This window comes from Tupaia chinensis, unplaced genomic scaffold (genome assembly GCF_000334495.1).
Source record: "Tupaia chinensis unplaced genomic scaffold, TupChi_1.0 Scaffold000085_1, whole genome shotgun sequence".
NCBI classification, from domain to species: Eukaryota; Metazoa; Chordata; class Mammalia; order Scandentia; family Tupaiidae; genus Tupaia; species Tupaia belangeri.
This window is the reverse complement of record NW_006159547.1, coordinates 7,000,893-7,017,082: the sequence shown is the minus strand read 5'-3', so window position 1 is coordinate 7,017,082 and position 16,190 is coordinate 7,000,893. Positions and strand designations below refer to the sequence as shown.

Here is a 16,190-nt window from a genome sequence, read left to right as displayed (position 1 = left end):
TTGCTACTTGCTGCTTTATCATTATTCCCTGATTAATCAGTAATGGGGTAAATTAAGTAGCATAAGTGAAAATAGGAGTTGACTTATTTTCTCCTTTGTAAAGGGTTCTTTTTGCAAGATTTTAACATTATAGTAATTTTAATGGTTACCTTTTTTTTTTCTTTTTAGAGAGGTTTTTGCTGTAGGGTGCGTGCACTCGCCAGAAAGACAGAGAGACAGGAAGACAGAAAGTGAGAAATCACCCCCCAGGGGGGATGGCCACTCAGCAATCCTTTCTCCTCCATTCTCCTCTCGGGATCTTGGGCATGCATGCACACACGCCTGGCATGAGTTTAAGCCACCGGGTCCGGGATTCGAACTGTGGTTGACTACATGGGAGTCCAGCAACATAACCATTATGCTAACTGCAGGACCCACCATTTATTTTTTAAAATAATGTTTGTATTTAACTTTGTTTTTTTAATTTATTTACTTTAATTTGACTAGAGAGGGACAGAGTGAAAGAGAGAGAGGGAGAAAGTGAGAAAGCAAGCCATCAGGTCCATGTGGGAGTCCAGCGTCGTTAACTACTGTGCCACCTGCTAGCTCCAATAGTCACCATTTATATCTTACAAACTAACTCCCTGGCCTGATCTGTAATCAGAATTCTTACAGGAAATAAATTCAAAGGACATTGTTTTTGTGACCATGTGAGAATATGCAGTAGTGGTATTGTCAGGGGTACTTTGTCATTTGAGCAGGGCTTTTCTGAAGTTACAAATAGCTACACTCTAATATTCCCAGAAATACCACCTCCACAATTCAGAGAATTAAGTTACCACCTTAATCTAGTAACTGTTATAACCCAAAGAGAGAATTTCAGGAAGTATCACACTCAGATTAAGTAGTTGTCTGAATGCCTCGTAGAGAAGTATGTATGGGTATAACACAGTCACTAATTTTATCTGACTTGTGTCTTTCAAATGGGAGGAAAATAAATACAATCAATACCAACTTGCTTCTAAAAAGCACATACCAATGTTCATAATTTCACTGGACTCAATTTTCACATGTACCTCAGAAAATTTGTATTTGCAAGATATGAGGAGAAAGGAAGCTTTTTATCCTCATTTCCTAAGAATTCCCTTCCAGAAGGTTTGCAGAAGAATAAAGGAACATTGTCCTAGTTGCTCCTAGAAATTTGTTAATTGGTTGCATTATACACACACACACACACACACACACACACACACACGTACACACACACATGCATAAATAAATAAATAAATAAATAAACAAACAAACAGTTGTTACAGGGTATGTAAACTCACCAGACAGAGACAGAGAGGAGGAGAGGAGAAAACACCTCCATGGAGAATGGTCATGGCAAAATACCTTCTCTTCCATCTCTCACTCTTTTGGGGATTTTGGGCGTGCAGGATCTGGGCCATCAATAGTGTGACTGGCCACATAGGATCTGGCTGCCAGTCCTGGTGGCATGTTTCCACCAGCTGAAGTAAAGTGGTCTCATACAAACTCAGAGCAGCCTAACTGTTCACTCCAGATTTGTATGTAGCAAAATCCTGGTCACATAGGAATCTATGTCAGCTTTACTCCTTTTTATTTCTCTGTTTACTTAGAGAAAAGATGACTTTTTTGGGTCTGAACTATTGGAAAACCAATCTCCAAAGACCCCTCATCCAATAAGAAGTGCATGTAACTTCAAATGCTGTGTTGTGCTAAGACATTTACTGAGTAGACACCCGTCCTCAGTGTTATTAGACTGGAAATGAATTCATTGAAAAACCTGGCATGGAGAGTATTGCCTTTAATCATACATTGGTCATCGCCTGTATTAAAACCCGATAAGGCCAGCCCCACTGAGTGCCCATCAAAGCAGCTGGATCTCACATGGCCAACTTCATGGTCTGACTTCCAGACTTGACAGCTTGAAGACCCTGGCAGACATATGTGCATGCGTGCATGCCCAAAATCCCAGAAGGAGGGAGAAAAAACAGAACTGTGGTATGACCATTCCTCAAGGAGCATGCTTTCTCACTTTTTCCCTCTCCTAATTCTCTCCAGTGAACACATGTACTCTGTGGGAAACAAAAAGTGAATAAATAAAAATTTAAAATGGCAAAATCCAGATCATTGGAAAAGCTCTAACAGATATTTTGAATCACTGTAATAATCACTAGGGATATCAAATATACTTGCTAAGTTATAGAAAAAAATGGTATTTGGTAAGAAAAAAAATAATCTTAATCTCTTGAATTAATAATGTTACCATATTTTCTGCTTAATTTTATTAAATGGAACAGAATGTGGTAATAAATTTAAAATTTAGACTTAAATCAATATATTTTTTTTTTTGGAGAGATTTTCGCTATAGGGCGCATGCGCTCACCAGACAGAGAGAGACATAGAGACAGAAAGCGAGAATTCACCCCCCAGGGGGGATGGTCACACCACAATCCCTTCTCCTCCATTCTCCTCTCGAGATCTGGGGCACACACGCACACGCACCTGGCATGAGTTTTAAGCCACTGGGTCCGGGACGCGAACCGCAGTTGACTACATGGAAGTCCAGCAACATAGCCATTATGCTAACTGCTGGTTCCCAACTTAAATCAATATTTGAAAAGATTTTTCCTTTTTCATTTTACTAAGAACTCATCTCCAATCTCTCCACAGAAGTATTATACAGAGAACATGTACCTAACATAGTGTCTAAAAAAAAAAAAAAAGAACTTGAACTTAGGTTGAAACTATATATGAAGCTTTATCATGCCCTCTTGAATTGTCATCTAAAATTCTCACACTCTGACATCACAGATAAAGAAAGATGTATCCCATAAGCATCCCATATCAAGTTTTCATGCTAACAGAGTGACAGTGGCCATGATATTTTTCAATTTATACTTTCTCTTTCACTTATAGAGTGATTCATTCCTTTAAACGTGATGACTGGACAGGCACAAGAAAATCACAGAGAGAAAAAGAGAACAATAGCAATGCCAAGCGGTGGCAAGGAGTCCCTATGCTTTGTCTGATGAACATATGTAACCATGACCCCTTAAGCAATTTGAAACTAGAGGATGAAATTGTTACCTACATTTGTTCTCTGTGAACAGTTATTTTACACGCTACAGGATATTTCCCCTTTCTTTCTTGAATGGTAAACTTGTCATAATTATCTCAATGATTGCCTCAACCTAATTTTCCACTTAGTTGGTTTAGTTTTTCAATTATTTCTGGAGAAGATGTAAGGTGATGAACCAAAAAAAAGACATGTCCATTTAGCTCTCCATTTCTCTTACACACACACCCCCACACACAATATGATTAATAAAGTAAAATTTCAAAGTCTGTGAAAAGAAGGAAGACAACCATAATCTGCTTTTTTTTAATACAGTTTGTTAAGTTTCATTATGCTGGCATTCTCAAAATACACAAACAAATCAGCCCAGTATATTTAAATATTTTATGGACACTATTAGTATATTAATGTATTAAGATGTTTTAAGGCCAGTAGAAAAAGTAAATTTTAACTAATTCATGATTGTTAATAAACTATAGGTATTAAAATGATACAATATGATACTTGGTCTTTTTGTATAAGCATGTTTTATAATGTACTGAGTAATTTTCATCTTTACTTCGCACATACACAACTTGACATTATAAGGGATAGTATTAAGATAAAGGAAAAAAATATTTAGCAGTCTACCTGGAAATATGCTTTAAATGGCAACATGATACTTTCACTCATGAGATCAACAGGAAATAGTTAAGGTGGTAAATATTCAGATTTGTTTATGAAGTCAACTGTGTAGGGTGTTTTCAGTCCACTCTTAAAAAGTTTATGTCAATGACTGCTAATTCCATTCAATGTGGTTTTTTTAGAAAGTAATGAACCCAAAATATGTCTTGTAGTAAATACTTTTATTTATGGTAAAATTTCCAAAATTGACCATATCTTAAAATTATTAACAAAGTACTATCATGTGCTTACATTAAAAAGATGCATTTTCATGCCCAACTTGTGTGCATGTCCAAAATCCCGAGAGGAAAATGGAGGGTGAAGGATTGCAACTTGGCCATCCCTTTCAGGGCACGATTCCTCATTTCTCTGTTTCTCTTACCCTGTCTGTCTCTCTCTGGTGAGCACATGCTCCCCATTGCAAAATTAAAAATATGCATTTTTATAAGAAAAGATCAAAATATATATCATTAGGCAGTATTGTTTTTATTAATATTTAATACACTATAACCATAGGATTAAAGAGAAAAGCAAAAGTTAAATATGTTTAAAATTCCCTGTAAGTGATTCCCAGCTGTTCTAATTTTTGAAGAAAAAATAACGATCTAAACATGAGAGATAATATTTTGATAGCAATATTTTATATATATATGTATATACATACAAATATATGTATATATATAAAGTTAAGCACTGTAACAAGCGACCTTCAATGAATTGCTCCTCATCAGAAATAACATTATTGGATCTATATATCTAAAACAAAGAAGAAGAAAGTATTAATTGCAATAGTGACTTTTTAGTTAAATATGCTTTCTTACAAAGTGGCAAAATAATATTTACAAATTTTACAACTGAAAAGAAATTTTTATATACAGATTGTCTTGGTTTTGGATTTCTGAGGCCTCCTTCCTCCTGTGTGAATAGGCCTTCCTTGCGTAACTGATATAGACTAGATATTTAGTTCATAGCACATGATAGATAAGCCTGGAACCAGAGGCTCCTGGAGTTGCAGGCTGTGAATCCGTGCTGGTAACTGGGGAGAGAGAGGCCGGGTCCTGTAGTGGCAACCCAGGTTGCTCTGAGGAGGTGATCCGATCCACTATGCTGGATAAGCAATCCAAGCTGGATAAGGAGCTTTTGTCTGTGGCATATGCTAAGGATACAAAGGGAAAAGCATTAAAAAAAAAAAAAAAGTATCCCCAAATAAACAGACTTGCTTACGTTGCCCCTTAAACTGTAGGTCAGCTCCTTTGACACCCAGAGGTCAGGTGGTCACAGAAAATCTGATGTGGAAATCTGCAGCAAATATCTGGCAATTTCTGGGTGGAGAGGTGGTGGTGGGGAGGCTGGTCATATTTCAACCAAAAGTGCATGTGTGCATGTGTGCATGTGTCCATGTGTGTGCACGTGTATCTGTCAGCAGGATTCTGAGTACATTTATTTGGCTTTATTGAAGCCCATAAGAACTATCACTTCATTCTCTTCCCCAGTGCCATCTGGAAGAACGTACTCTGCTTTGATAGGCTGAATTGTGAGAAGGAACTAGTCTTTAAACCCCTCTGGAGTTATTATGTCTTACCATTTGGTACATCAGGACAGTAGATGCTGTCAAAACTGCTGCTCTTTCTGGACCAGATGGGGCTGTTACATTCAGGCTATAATGCAAGACACAAAAGAAGTTTGTTTTCAGGTCTTAGCAAAAGATGCTCTGACTTAGGGTGAGGCAGTGCTTGCCCACCAGCTCCGTAAACTGACTACATTCAATCCCCTTCACTGCCTTGATTTAGGAAGGCGTTGCCCTTTCCAAATTCCTAGGGCACCAAGGTCAATCACTGTGCTAGAAGAAGAGAACAGCAGCAAAGGGGAAAAGGGAGGGGGTGGAATTCGGCAGCAATGTGCATTGGGTTAACCATGCAAAATGGATTGGAGTAGAAGGAAGCCACACCAATTCAGGGACAGAACACTTTCCCAGGGCAAAAACACATTAAAACCTGGCAGCATAGGAGCAAACGCCCTCTGAAAAGAATGCATCAACATGTCCTCACAGCCAGGCCTCAGCCGAACAGGAACTTGAACCACGTGGGTATTTCTTTCCATGTTTTCCATTAAGTCATAAAGTGTGAGGTAGTGGGAGCTTCAGATGGTGGCCTTTAGTGTGTGGCAGGGTCCCCTGGTGCTGCATTTTGGAAACAAACTGAGTAATGGAGAAAACAGCTGATTGACCATTCCCAGTCACGGACTTCAACTACACCTGGGACTTGGTAGGAAGTCCAACTGAAATCTCGCTCAACTATTTCCCAGCACCTTTTTAAATGTGGACACCTCTCTTCTTTTAAAGCAACTCAGTAAGTGCCTCACCCCACCTATTCTCGCACTAGCACACCTGACTTAAATGAGATCTAACGATTTTTAAGAAAGTCAAGGTAGCCCAGTAGATACCAGAGCCATGGCTTACCATGCCATCCGAGCAACTGGAGGTGGGGCTTGTGGGCTCAGAGCAGCTTTGCCCCGGCAGGCTGTAGAAGTTTTCCACCTGCTCCCTCAGCAGCTCCTGCAGGCTCTCAATGTAACGGATAGCATTCCTGAGGATCTCCACCTTGGGCAGCCTCTGGTTGGGGTTGGTCGTGGTGCACCTCTTGAGCGTCTCAAAAGCTTGGTTGACCTTCTTCAGGCGTCTCCGCTCGCGCATGGTGGCCGCCTTCCGCCGATCCATAGTGGTGGACTTCCTCTTGCACGCTTTACAGGCCCACATGAGGCAGTGACCAGCCTGGTGGTGACCTGTAGGCGCTCGCACGTGCTCGTCCTCGTCTGAGCCCTGCAGCTCTGCTTTGCGCGTTGCAAAGGCAGCCACTCGTGGCTCGAACTCGTCCCCAAACTCACCCTGGGGGGACGGGATACAAGAGCCGTCGTAGAAGTACTCAGAAGGCGAGAACTGGCAGCCCTCCATCATGTCCATCTTGCAGAGAGGTACCTGGATGGCTGAGAAAGGGACAGGGAGAATTGGGGAGAACTGGGAGCCCTGTGCGCTGTGGGAGGGCAAATCCCGGGCGGAGCTCCGGGGTTGGCTTCTCCGGTAATTAACCACGGAAGACGCCAGTCGGCCTGGGTCAGCCGGCTAGGGTTGGGGCTCTTTATATATTCTTGGGGGAGGAAGGCCGGCCCCAGTGGCAGGGCACTATTAGCATATCCCACCGCAAACCCCGCGGGGGCTGTCTGGGCAAACCTCCGCTTTTTCTCAAGAGACAATTTGCTGTTTACTGCCCCTTCTGACGCTAATGGTTTCACTACATTTCTGCTGAGGCGGAGGACAGCTCCCCAACCTGCTCACTTGCACTCTCTGGATAAGGGAAACCAAGGGATCACTTAAAGAGTGTCCCAAACAAAAGGAGCCGAGAGAGCCAACGTTTTGCAATTGCTCATGCATTTCAAAGTCATTATCATCATAATTAATCGAACTTCCTTTCCATGGACCCCAGCAGCTAACCTGACTTCTCCATCCTGGACTTGAAGAATCTCGCCGTATTTTCAGGTGTTTCTCTTTTTCCAGACACTTTACTTATCTCAGGATTTTTTAAAAGCCAGTGGACTGAATAATGGTTGCTAAACATCTGACATTTGTAATCATGGAGTTAATCTCGAGTATGTTTTTTAAAATCTATTTTGTAGAGAATGAGCTGAGTGAAATGTTAATGTGATCATCATTTTATAGGCTCTATGTTATTGGGGGGGCATTTGGTGGCATTTCTAGCCCCATGACAGGACTGGCTCTGAGTTCTCCCCCACATATCCATTCATCTTAAAGGAGTGGGCAGAGGAAGACCGGGTGACAGAACATTCTCTGTTTCCTGGCTTCCTTTCCCCTTCCGGTTGCTCTTTACTGGGTGTCCCTTCTTTTTCCAGGCCTCCGACAGGCCCTGAGTAGGCCGAAGAGCTGCATAGAAAGCATCTCTAAGATTTGCAAGGGAGGAAGCCCAGTTTTAGATGGCAAACACCCCTTTCAGGGAGGAATCTCCTTTCTCCCTCTCTTTCTGCTCCGCCCTGTCACTTCTACAGACTAAACAGCCAAGCTTGGCTTTGGGGTTGTTAATTTTCTGCTTTCAGGCAAAGTAACACCGTTACAGATGAGTCCCAGCTGCTGGCACCAAAACCTCAGGCTAGTGTAAAATTTCCAACTCCTCAAACTCAGAGTAACTTCACACACTTTGATGACAAAAGCCTTCCAGAAAAGCAATCTCAGGGGGGTCTTTGAAACTTTGGTGGATAGAAGGTGAGGGGAGGGTTCATTTACATGAGAATAAATATACTAATTGGTTTTTACAAATCAGCCTGTATCCCTAATTCACTTTCAGCTCACCTGGGGTGGAGAAGTGCTGTTCACACTTAGGAAAAACTATTATTTAAAGTCTATACAAATCCTTTGGAGTAATGGGACCACAATCCTGGTCCCATTAGCAAAAGAGGGAGTGTTCTCAACTAGACCTAGTGGCAACCAGTCCAATAAGTATTGTGGATCCAGCATTATTATTGCTTGGAGAGATTTTTGCTATAGGGTGCATGCGCTAACCAGAGAAACAGAAAGAGCAAAATCAACCCCTTTGGGGTGAGGGGGGGAGGGTGGTTGGCCACACAATCCCTTCTTCATTCTCTTTTCGAGATCTTGGGCATGCATGCACACACGCCCAGTGTGTTGTAAGCTGCAGGATCCGGGACTCAAACTGCTTTTGACTACATAGGAGTCCAGCAGTCTAACCATTACACCATCTGCTGGTCCCCCGGATATAGCATTATTAAGTGACGCTTTCTTTTGTGTTGCTTTTTCATGAAATTAATTTCCTAAAGCAAGCATGGTTGGCTGATCTGGCATCTTCAGAGGCCAGAGGAGTGCTCTTTCAGGGTGAGCTGTTTGCTCTGAAGTGAAGGCACCAAAAACCAGCCAGGGATGGTCGAATGACAGTCTCAGTCACTAAAGTTTGCGAGGCCACTGTTCCCTTCTCCATCCCACCATCCCTAAGACAAATTGCCCCTGAAAATCAGGCTCCCTCTCAAACCAATGGGCTGCTTAATCATCTGGCCCTTGGGAAATCCATCTGCACCTTATTTAGGGCTATTAACAAGCCTTTGAAATGAATACAGTGCCCAGAGCTATACCCAATTTCGTGTCTCGAACTCGTCCCCAAACTCACCCTGGGGGGACGGGATACAAGAGCCGTCGTAGAAGTACTCAGAAGGCGAGAACTGGCAGCCCTCCATCATGTCCATCTTGCAGAGAGGTACCTGGATGGCTGAGAAAGGGACAGGGAGAATTGGGGAGAACTGGGAGCCCTGTGCGCTGTGGGAGGGCAAATCCCGGGCGGAGCTCCGGGGTTGGCTTCTCCGGTAATTAACCACGGAAGACGCCAGTCGGCCTGGGTCAGCCGGCTAGGGTTGGGGCTCTTTATATATTCTTGGGGGAGGAAGGCCGGCCCCAGTGGCAGGGCACTATTAGCATATCCCACCGCAAACCCCGCGGGGGCTGTCTGGGCAAACCTCCGCTTTTTCTCAAGAGACAATTTGCTGTTTACTGCCCCTTCTGACGCTAATGGTTTCACTACATTTCTGCTGAGGCGGAGGACAGCTCCCCAACCTGCTCACTTGCACTCTCTGGATAAGGGAAACCAAGGGATCACTTAAAGAGTGTCCCAAACAAAAGGAGCCGAGAGAGCCAACGTTTTGCAATTGCTCATGCATTTCAAAGTCATTATCATCATAATTAATCGAACTTCCTTTCCATGGACCCCAGCAGCTAACCTGACTTCTCCATCCTGGACTTGAAGAATCTCGCCGTATTTTCAGGTGTTTCTCTTTTTCCAGACACTTTACTTATCTCAGGATTTTTTAAAAGCCAGTGGACTGAATAATGGTTGCTAAACATCTGACATTTGTAATCATGGAGTTAATCTCGAGTATGTTTTTTAAAATCTATTTTGTAGAGAATGAGCTGAGTGAAATGTTAATGTGATCATCATTTTATAGGCTCTATGTTATTGGGGGGGCATTTGGTGGCATTTCTAGCCCCATGACAGGACTGGCTCTGAGTTCTCCCCCACATATCCATTCATCTTAAAGGAGTGGGCAGAGGAAGACCGGGTGACAGAACATTCTCTGTTTCCTGGCTTCCTTTCCCCTTCCGGTTGCTCTTTACTGGGTGTCCCTTCTTTTTCCAGGCCTCCGACAGGCCCTGAGTAGGCCGAAGAGCTGCATAGAAAGCATCTCTAAGATTTGCAAGGGAGGAAGCCCAGTTTTAGATGGCAAACACCCCTTTCAGGGAGGAATCTCCTTTCTCCCTCTCTTTCTGCTCCGCCCTGTCACTTCTACAGACTAAACAGCCAAGCTTGGCTTTGGGGTTGTTAATTTTCTGCTTTCAGGCAAAGTAACACCGTTACAGATGAGTCCCAGCTGCTGGCACCAAAACCTCAGGCTAGTGTAAAATTTCCAACTCCTCAAACTCAGAGTAACTTCACACACTTTGATGACAAAAGCCTTCCAGAAAAGCAATCTCAGGGGGGTCTTTGAAACTTTGGTGGATAGAAGGTGAGGGGAGGGTTCATTTACATGAGAATAAATATACTAATTGGTTTTTACAAATCAGCCTGTATCCCTAATTCACTTTCAGCTCACCTGGGGTGGAGAAGTGCTGTTCACACTTAGGAAAAACTATTATTTAAAGTCTATACAAATCCTTTGGAGTAATGGGACCACAATCCTGGTCCCATTAGCAAAAGAGGGAGTGTTCTCAACTAGACCTAGTGGCAACCAGTCCAATAAGTATTGTGGATCCAGCATTATTATTGCTTGGAGAGATTTTTGCTATAGGGTGCATGCGCTAACCAGAGAAACAGAAAGAGCAAAATCAACCCCTTTGGGGTGAGGGGGGGAGGGTGGTTGGCCACACAATCCCTTCTTCATTCTCTTTTCGAGATCTTGGGCATGCATGCACACACGCCCAGTGTGTTGTAAGCTGCAGGATCCGGGACTCAAACTGCTTTTGACTACATAGGAGTCCAGCAGTCTAACCATTACACCATCTGCTGGTCCCCCGGATATAGCATTATTAAGTGACGCTTTCTTTTGTGTTGCTTTTTCATGAAATTAATTTCCTAAAGCAAGCATGGTTGGCTGATCTGGCATCTTCAGAGGCCAGAGGAGTGCTCTTTCAGGGTGAGCTGTTTGCTCTGAAGTGAAGGCACCAAAAACCAGCCAGGGATGGTCGAATGACAGTCTCAGTCACTAAAGTTTGCGAGGCCACTGTTCCCTTCTCCATCCCACCATCCCTAAGACAAATTGCCCCTGAAAATCAGGCTCCCTCTCAAACCAATGGGCTGCTTAATCATCTGGCCCTTGGGAAATCCATCTGCACCTTATTTAGGGCTATTAACAAGCCTTTGAAATGAATACAGTGCCCAGAGCTATACCCAATTTTAAAAAGTCAAGTTCCTGGAAAACCCAGGTAGAATTAAAGACTTGGTCCTTGCAGGTAGAAACATTCCAATGCACAGCATAGTGCTACTTCTAGAACATGAGAGAAATCTTCAAAAATGTGTACTATTTACAAGCTATGCATTAAATTTTTTTCCACCAAATAAATACTCATACTTTAATCCCACTTTTCCACAAATGTTTTAAAGTCGCGTTTTATACGTGGGTAGATATTTTCACCAAGGAGTTCTCAGTCAAGTCCCCCAGGTTCTGGTCATCAGTCACATGACCTTTGTTTTTGGCTGTTGAGTCCACACATTGGCACAGTTGGCCCAGCTAAAAGAGAGCTATGATTTAGACACAAATAAACTAGGTTTTTAAAATTTAAATGGAAGCTAGAGGTTATGCTTGTGCTCACTTTTCAGTAAATTTCTGGAAGCACTTAATGTGCTTTGTACCCAAACCTGTCTGCATGAGATACTGGTTCATTGTAAGTGTTGAGTTTTCTGTTTGCCAAGCACTGTTCCAACCCTTCCTGTTTATTAACTCAGGTATTATTCCCAACCACCCAGTGCGAGCTGTTATTGGACCTATTTTAAAAAGAAGGTAAACCAATGCTCAAGAGGCTAAATAATTTGCTCCGGGTCACACAGGATTGGGAAGTGGGCATCCTGTCATTAGAACTCCAGGTCCTGGAGATGATCTTGTTTGTTTTCTTCTTCAGTTCGGTCGGGCTCTGCCACCGCCTAGGCGCGCCAGGACAAAACCTCGCACAAGCTGGCTCCTCCTCATCTGTCCCTCACTCCGGTGTCTGGGAAGACGCTGTCACTCAGGAGCCTCTGTCAGTAACAGTAGTTCTCAGAGGTTAGGGCTGTCTTTGGTAAGGTGATCTCAAAACAAATTTACCGGAGTGCCCCGGGCGAGTGGAACTAAAGAAGCCGAGAAAACACAAGCGCCCGCCGGCTTAATAGGACCTGCGAGGGGAAGCAGGGCCGGGGCTGAGGGCCCTTGAGACTCAAGTGCTGAAAACAGGATCTCAGAGCACCAGCACAGAGACCGAGGCAAAACTTTTAAACCGCTCTCAGGGTGAGAAAAAAAAGGGATCAGAATTTGGGAGGCATTTCATGCGAAGGAGTTAGGGACTCAGGGAACTCTCAGGTCGCCTGATTCTGGTTGCTTGTTTTCCAGGGGAGACCTGGAGAGAGTGAATTAGGGAACAGGGAGATAGATATAGAGGAAAGTGTGTGTGTGTGTGTGTGTGTGTGTGTGTGTGTGTGTGCGTGTGCATTTAGAGGACAAATTGAACAGAGAAACATGAGAAAAGTTAAAAATTGCTTTGAAACAAGACCTACTGGCTATAGTGTGCCCTCTTTTACTTAAAATCAGACTAGACTGGTTTAGCTCCTCACAGAAAAAAAATGAAAATATAATCTGCTTTCTATTATCTTTACAGAGAAGTGAATTTTCTAGATGCAGAAAAACTTGTTTATCCCATATGTACACAGGTTGTTAGAAACGAGGTTTGAAAGCCTGGCACAGGCAGATGACAAAACTCGGCCACACCTGGTGTTGTAAATGAATACCTACCAAGGTTCTAGGGCCGTAGATGATGTATTTAAGAATTTTACATTCTGAATAGAAATACAAATTTGCCTTAGAATTTAGATTTCTAAACAAAACAGGTTTCCATTGAAATGACCTTTACGTCATCAGCCTGTTTGGGGCAGAAGCTTGATGACAACACACTAGTGTTGATGGACAGACCACGCCAGCGAAGTGATGCGCTTAGCTTCCTTTCTTAGTAAATTTGACTCACCTTAAGAATTCTGCAGTATTGCCAATTCTCCATGCTTTTCCTAGAGGAAGATGCCAACTATACATAGATAAATCCATTTAAATTCATTTCCACCTCTACCTGTGGACACTTAGGAATTTCCCAATAAAAGGAGTTCTTCTTGAGATTTTTGCTCATGGTAGATGACTTCACAATGTGCTAAACAATGTCAAACTGCTATTTGCTCTGGGACCCAGGCACACCTAAGTAAACACATTAGTACCTGCCAGAGAGGCTGGAAGAATTTGTGGAGAAGACAGCTGAGGAAGACATTGGCCTCTGCTTGAATTCGAAGACTCCCAGGAGAGATCAAAGGGCCTAAGGAAGGACATGTAGCAGCCTTGGGAGCAGAGAAAGCAGCCAGTCCTTACAGCATTCTCCCCGTTTCAGCACATGGCATAGCCATTCCCTCTCACAGGCTATCTCTGTACTAGGTTTATAAAAAATGGCTTTGTTTTTTCTTGGCAGTGAAAACTCTAGGCCCAAAGATTGTCTTTTATCAATTTAATCAGTTTAATGGAGTGACTAGATGGACGGGTGGAAGAAACATCTTGATGACTTGTCTTACAAAAACCATGTTATTGCTCATTTACTCATGCTCTGGATTAGGCAATGAGATATTCAACGTTTAAAATAAAACCTTTTTTTGAAAAAAATTTCCAGATATGGTATTGTGGGAGAAGGGTTTGGAAACATGGAAATGAGATAAAATATTATGAAGAGAAAAGCACAATTAGGTACCTCTTCTAACTTTAAGTCAAATGTGTCTTTGGTGAGGTGATCTCAAAAGAAATTTACCGGAGTGCAGTGAGCACTAATGATGGAGGTCACTTTTAACATCCCAAAGGTTCTCTGCCAGTTGTAAGAGTAGTTGGGAACGATGAATTTCTGCACCCTGTCTGCTCACAAAATATGGGAAAGAGCTCAAAAAAAAAATTAGACAATAAGTGGATATCCACAAAGTTCAGGCTTAGAATTCAATAACCTCAGCATGATGATTAGAGAAAACTGACATTTGACATTCCACAATATAAATTCTATAGTAATATAACAAAAAAAGTTACTCATTGTTTTGTTTGATAACTTTCTATGTGCCTCAGAAAGAGGCTCAGATTCAGATTGTTTATCTTTACTAAGTTATTATGTCTTGATTTTCTGCTTTCATAGCCCTGTTTGTTTTGGCTTTGGCCTTGGTAAAGATTATCATCATTAATATCAAACAAAAACATTTTAATTGCAAACACACCAAGGATTTCATTGGAAAGCCTAACATGTCAGCTACAGCAGTGGAGGTCACATGAAGTCTTTGGGAAATATTTGCTCTATTTAATGAAGAGACTTCTATAGGCAACTTATTCCAAACAATTTCTCAAGTTACCCACTAAGAGAGAGAGAGAGGATTTGGTTTGCAAAGACTAAATAAAATCCATCAACCAGTAAAGTCCATGAAGTGATAAAAGCATTCTACTGCTTAGTCTTTAATAACACAAATTTTATCATACATATATATATATATATATAAAACCACAAAGTGAATGAAGTCACCTGGTCAATTATGATATTTCATTTTACTCATGTAACTAATCTGATTTTTTAAAATCATATTTGTAAGTGTATATGTTTTGGGACAAATCTCTATTGATTATCAGGAACAAAACATAGATAGAAAATAAGCATGATTAATAGGTATACACCACACAGACATACTTATGCATGTTCTGCTTAGATAATTTGAAGTGCTTTATCACTTATATTTGAATTAAAATTATTGCTCTAATTTAGAATTCACTAATTAACCACACTTGTGAAAGAACTTTTGGAAGAGAATAGTCAAAGGGAGTCAGATTATTCTACAGACCATAAAGTGATCCTTATTCATTTCCCAAGACTTTATTTTCAGGGTACCTGGTATTTGAGAGCACAGTCTTGTACCCATTCATACTCGGCTGGCTCTGAGTCCTGGCTCTATACTTACCCGATGCCAGGACTTCTCTGTTCCAAAGGATCCTCTTCTCTAAAATAGAATAAACTACCTCTTACTGGTTTGGTAAGATGATGAGTTACACATAAAATGCTAAGACTGGCTCATTCCAGTGCACTTTCCCAGGCACTATTATTGTTGGCCTCCTTATTTCATAAATGAGGACACAGGACTGAGAAGGAACAGTGACCAGCCCAAGGCCATGCAGCAGCAGCATGGGTTCCATAGAGGCTCAGTACACTTCCCACCAGCTTCCCTCAGACCTTAAATAAGATCATATATCGGTATCAGTTTCCTCAATCATCCTTTCTGCATCTTAAATGTATTTTAGAAGACGGGGCTGGAAGGTGATAATGGATAAGGGTGCCAGACTCCCACATGGCCCACCACGGTTCAAGTCCCGGACCTCGCGGCTTGCTTTCTCACTTTCGCTCTCGCTCTCTCTGTCCCTCTCTGGTCGAATTAAATACACACTTGTGAAAGAACTTTTGGAAGAGAATAGTCAAAGGGAGTCAGATTATTCTACAGACCATAAAGTGATCCTTATTCATTTCCCAAGACTTTATTTTCAGGGTACCTGGTATTTGAGAGCACAGTCTTGTACCCATTCATACTCGGCTGGCTCTGAGTCCTGGCTCTATACTTACCCGATGCCAGGACTTCTCTGTTCCAAAGGATCCTCTTCTCTAAAATAGAATAAACTACCTCTTACTGGTTTGGTAAGATGATGAGTTACACATAAAATGCTAAGACTGGCTCATTCCAGTGCACTTTCCCAGGCACTATTATTGTTGGCCTCCTTATTTCATAAATGAGGACACAGGACTGAGAAGGAACAGTGACCAGCCCAAGGCCATGCAGCAGCAGCATGGGTTCCATAGAGGCTCAGTACACTTCCCACCAGCTTCCCTCAGACCTTAAATAAGATCATATATCGGTATCAGTTTCCTCAATCATCCTTTCTGCATCTTAAATGTATTTTAGAAGACGGGGCTGGAAGGTGATAATGGATAAGGGTGCCAGACTCCCACATGGCCCACCACGGTTCAAGTCCCGGACCTCGCGGCTTGCTTTCTCACTTTCGCTCTCGCTCTCTCTGTCCCTCTCTGGTCGAATTAAATAAATAAAGATAAATAAAATGATTCTTTAAAAAGACTATTTTAGAAGAAACT

At 42.2% G+C, this 16,190-nt stretch overlaps 1 protein-coding gene across 1 annotated transcript; it reads right to left on the bottom strand.

Moving 5' to 3' along the window:
- Positions 1–4,634: 4,634 nt before the first annotated feature.
- MYF5 (myogenic factor 5) lies at positions 4,635–6,704 on the bottom strand. The gene is made up of 3 exons (XM_006142868.2): positions 6,204–6,704; positions 5,328–5,403; positions 4,635–4,901 (listed from the first exon to the last, which is right to left on the bottom strand). The coding sequence occupies exons 1-3, from the start codon at positions 6,702–6,704 to the stop codon at positions 4,711–4,713; spliced, it is 768 nt and encodes a 255-aa protein (XP_006142930.1). The 3' UTR covers positions 4,635–4,710.
- Positions 6,705–16,190: the final 9,486 nt, after the last annotated feature.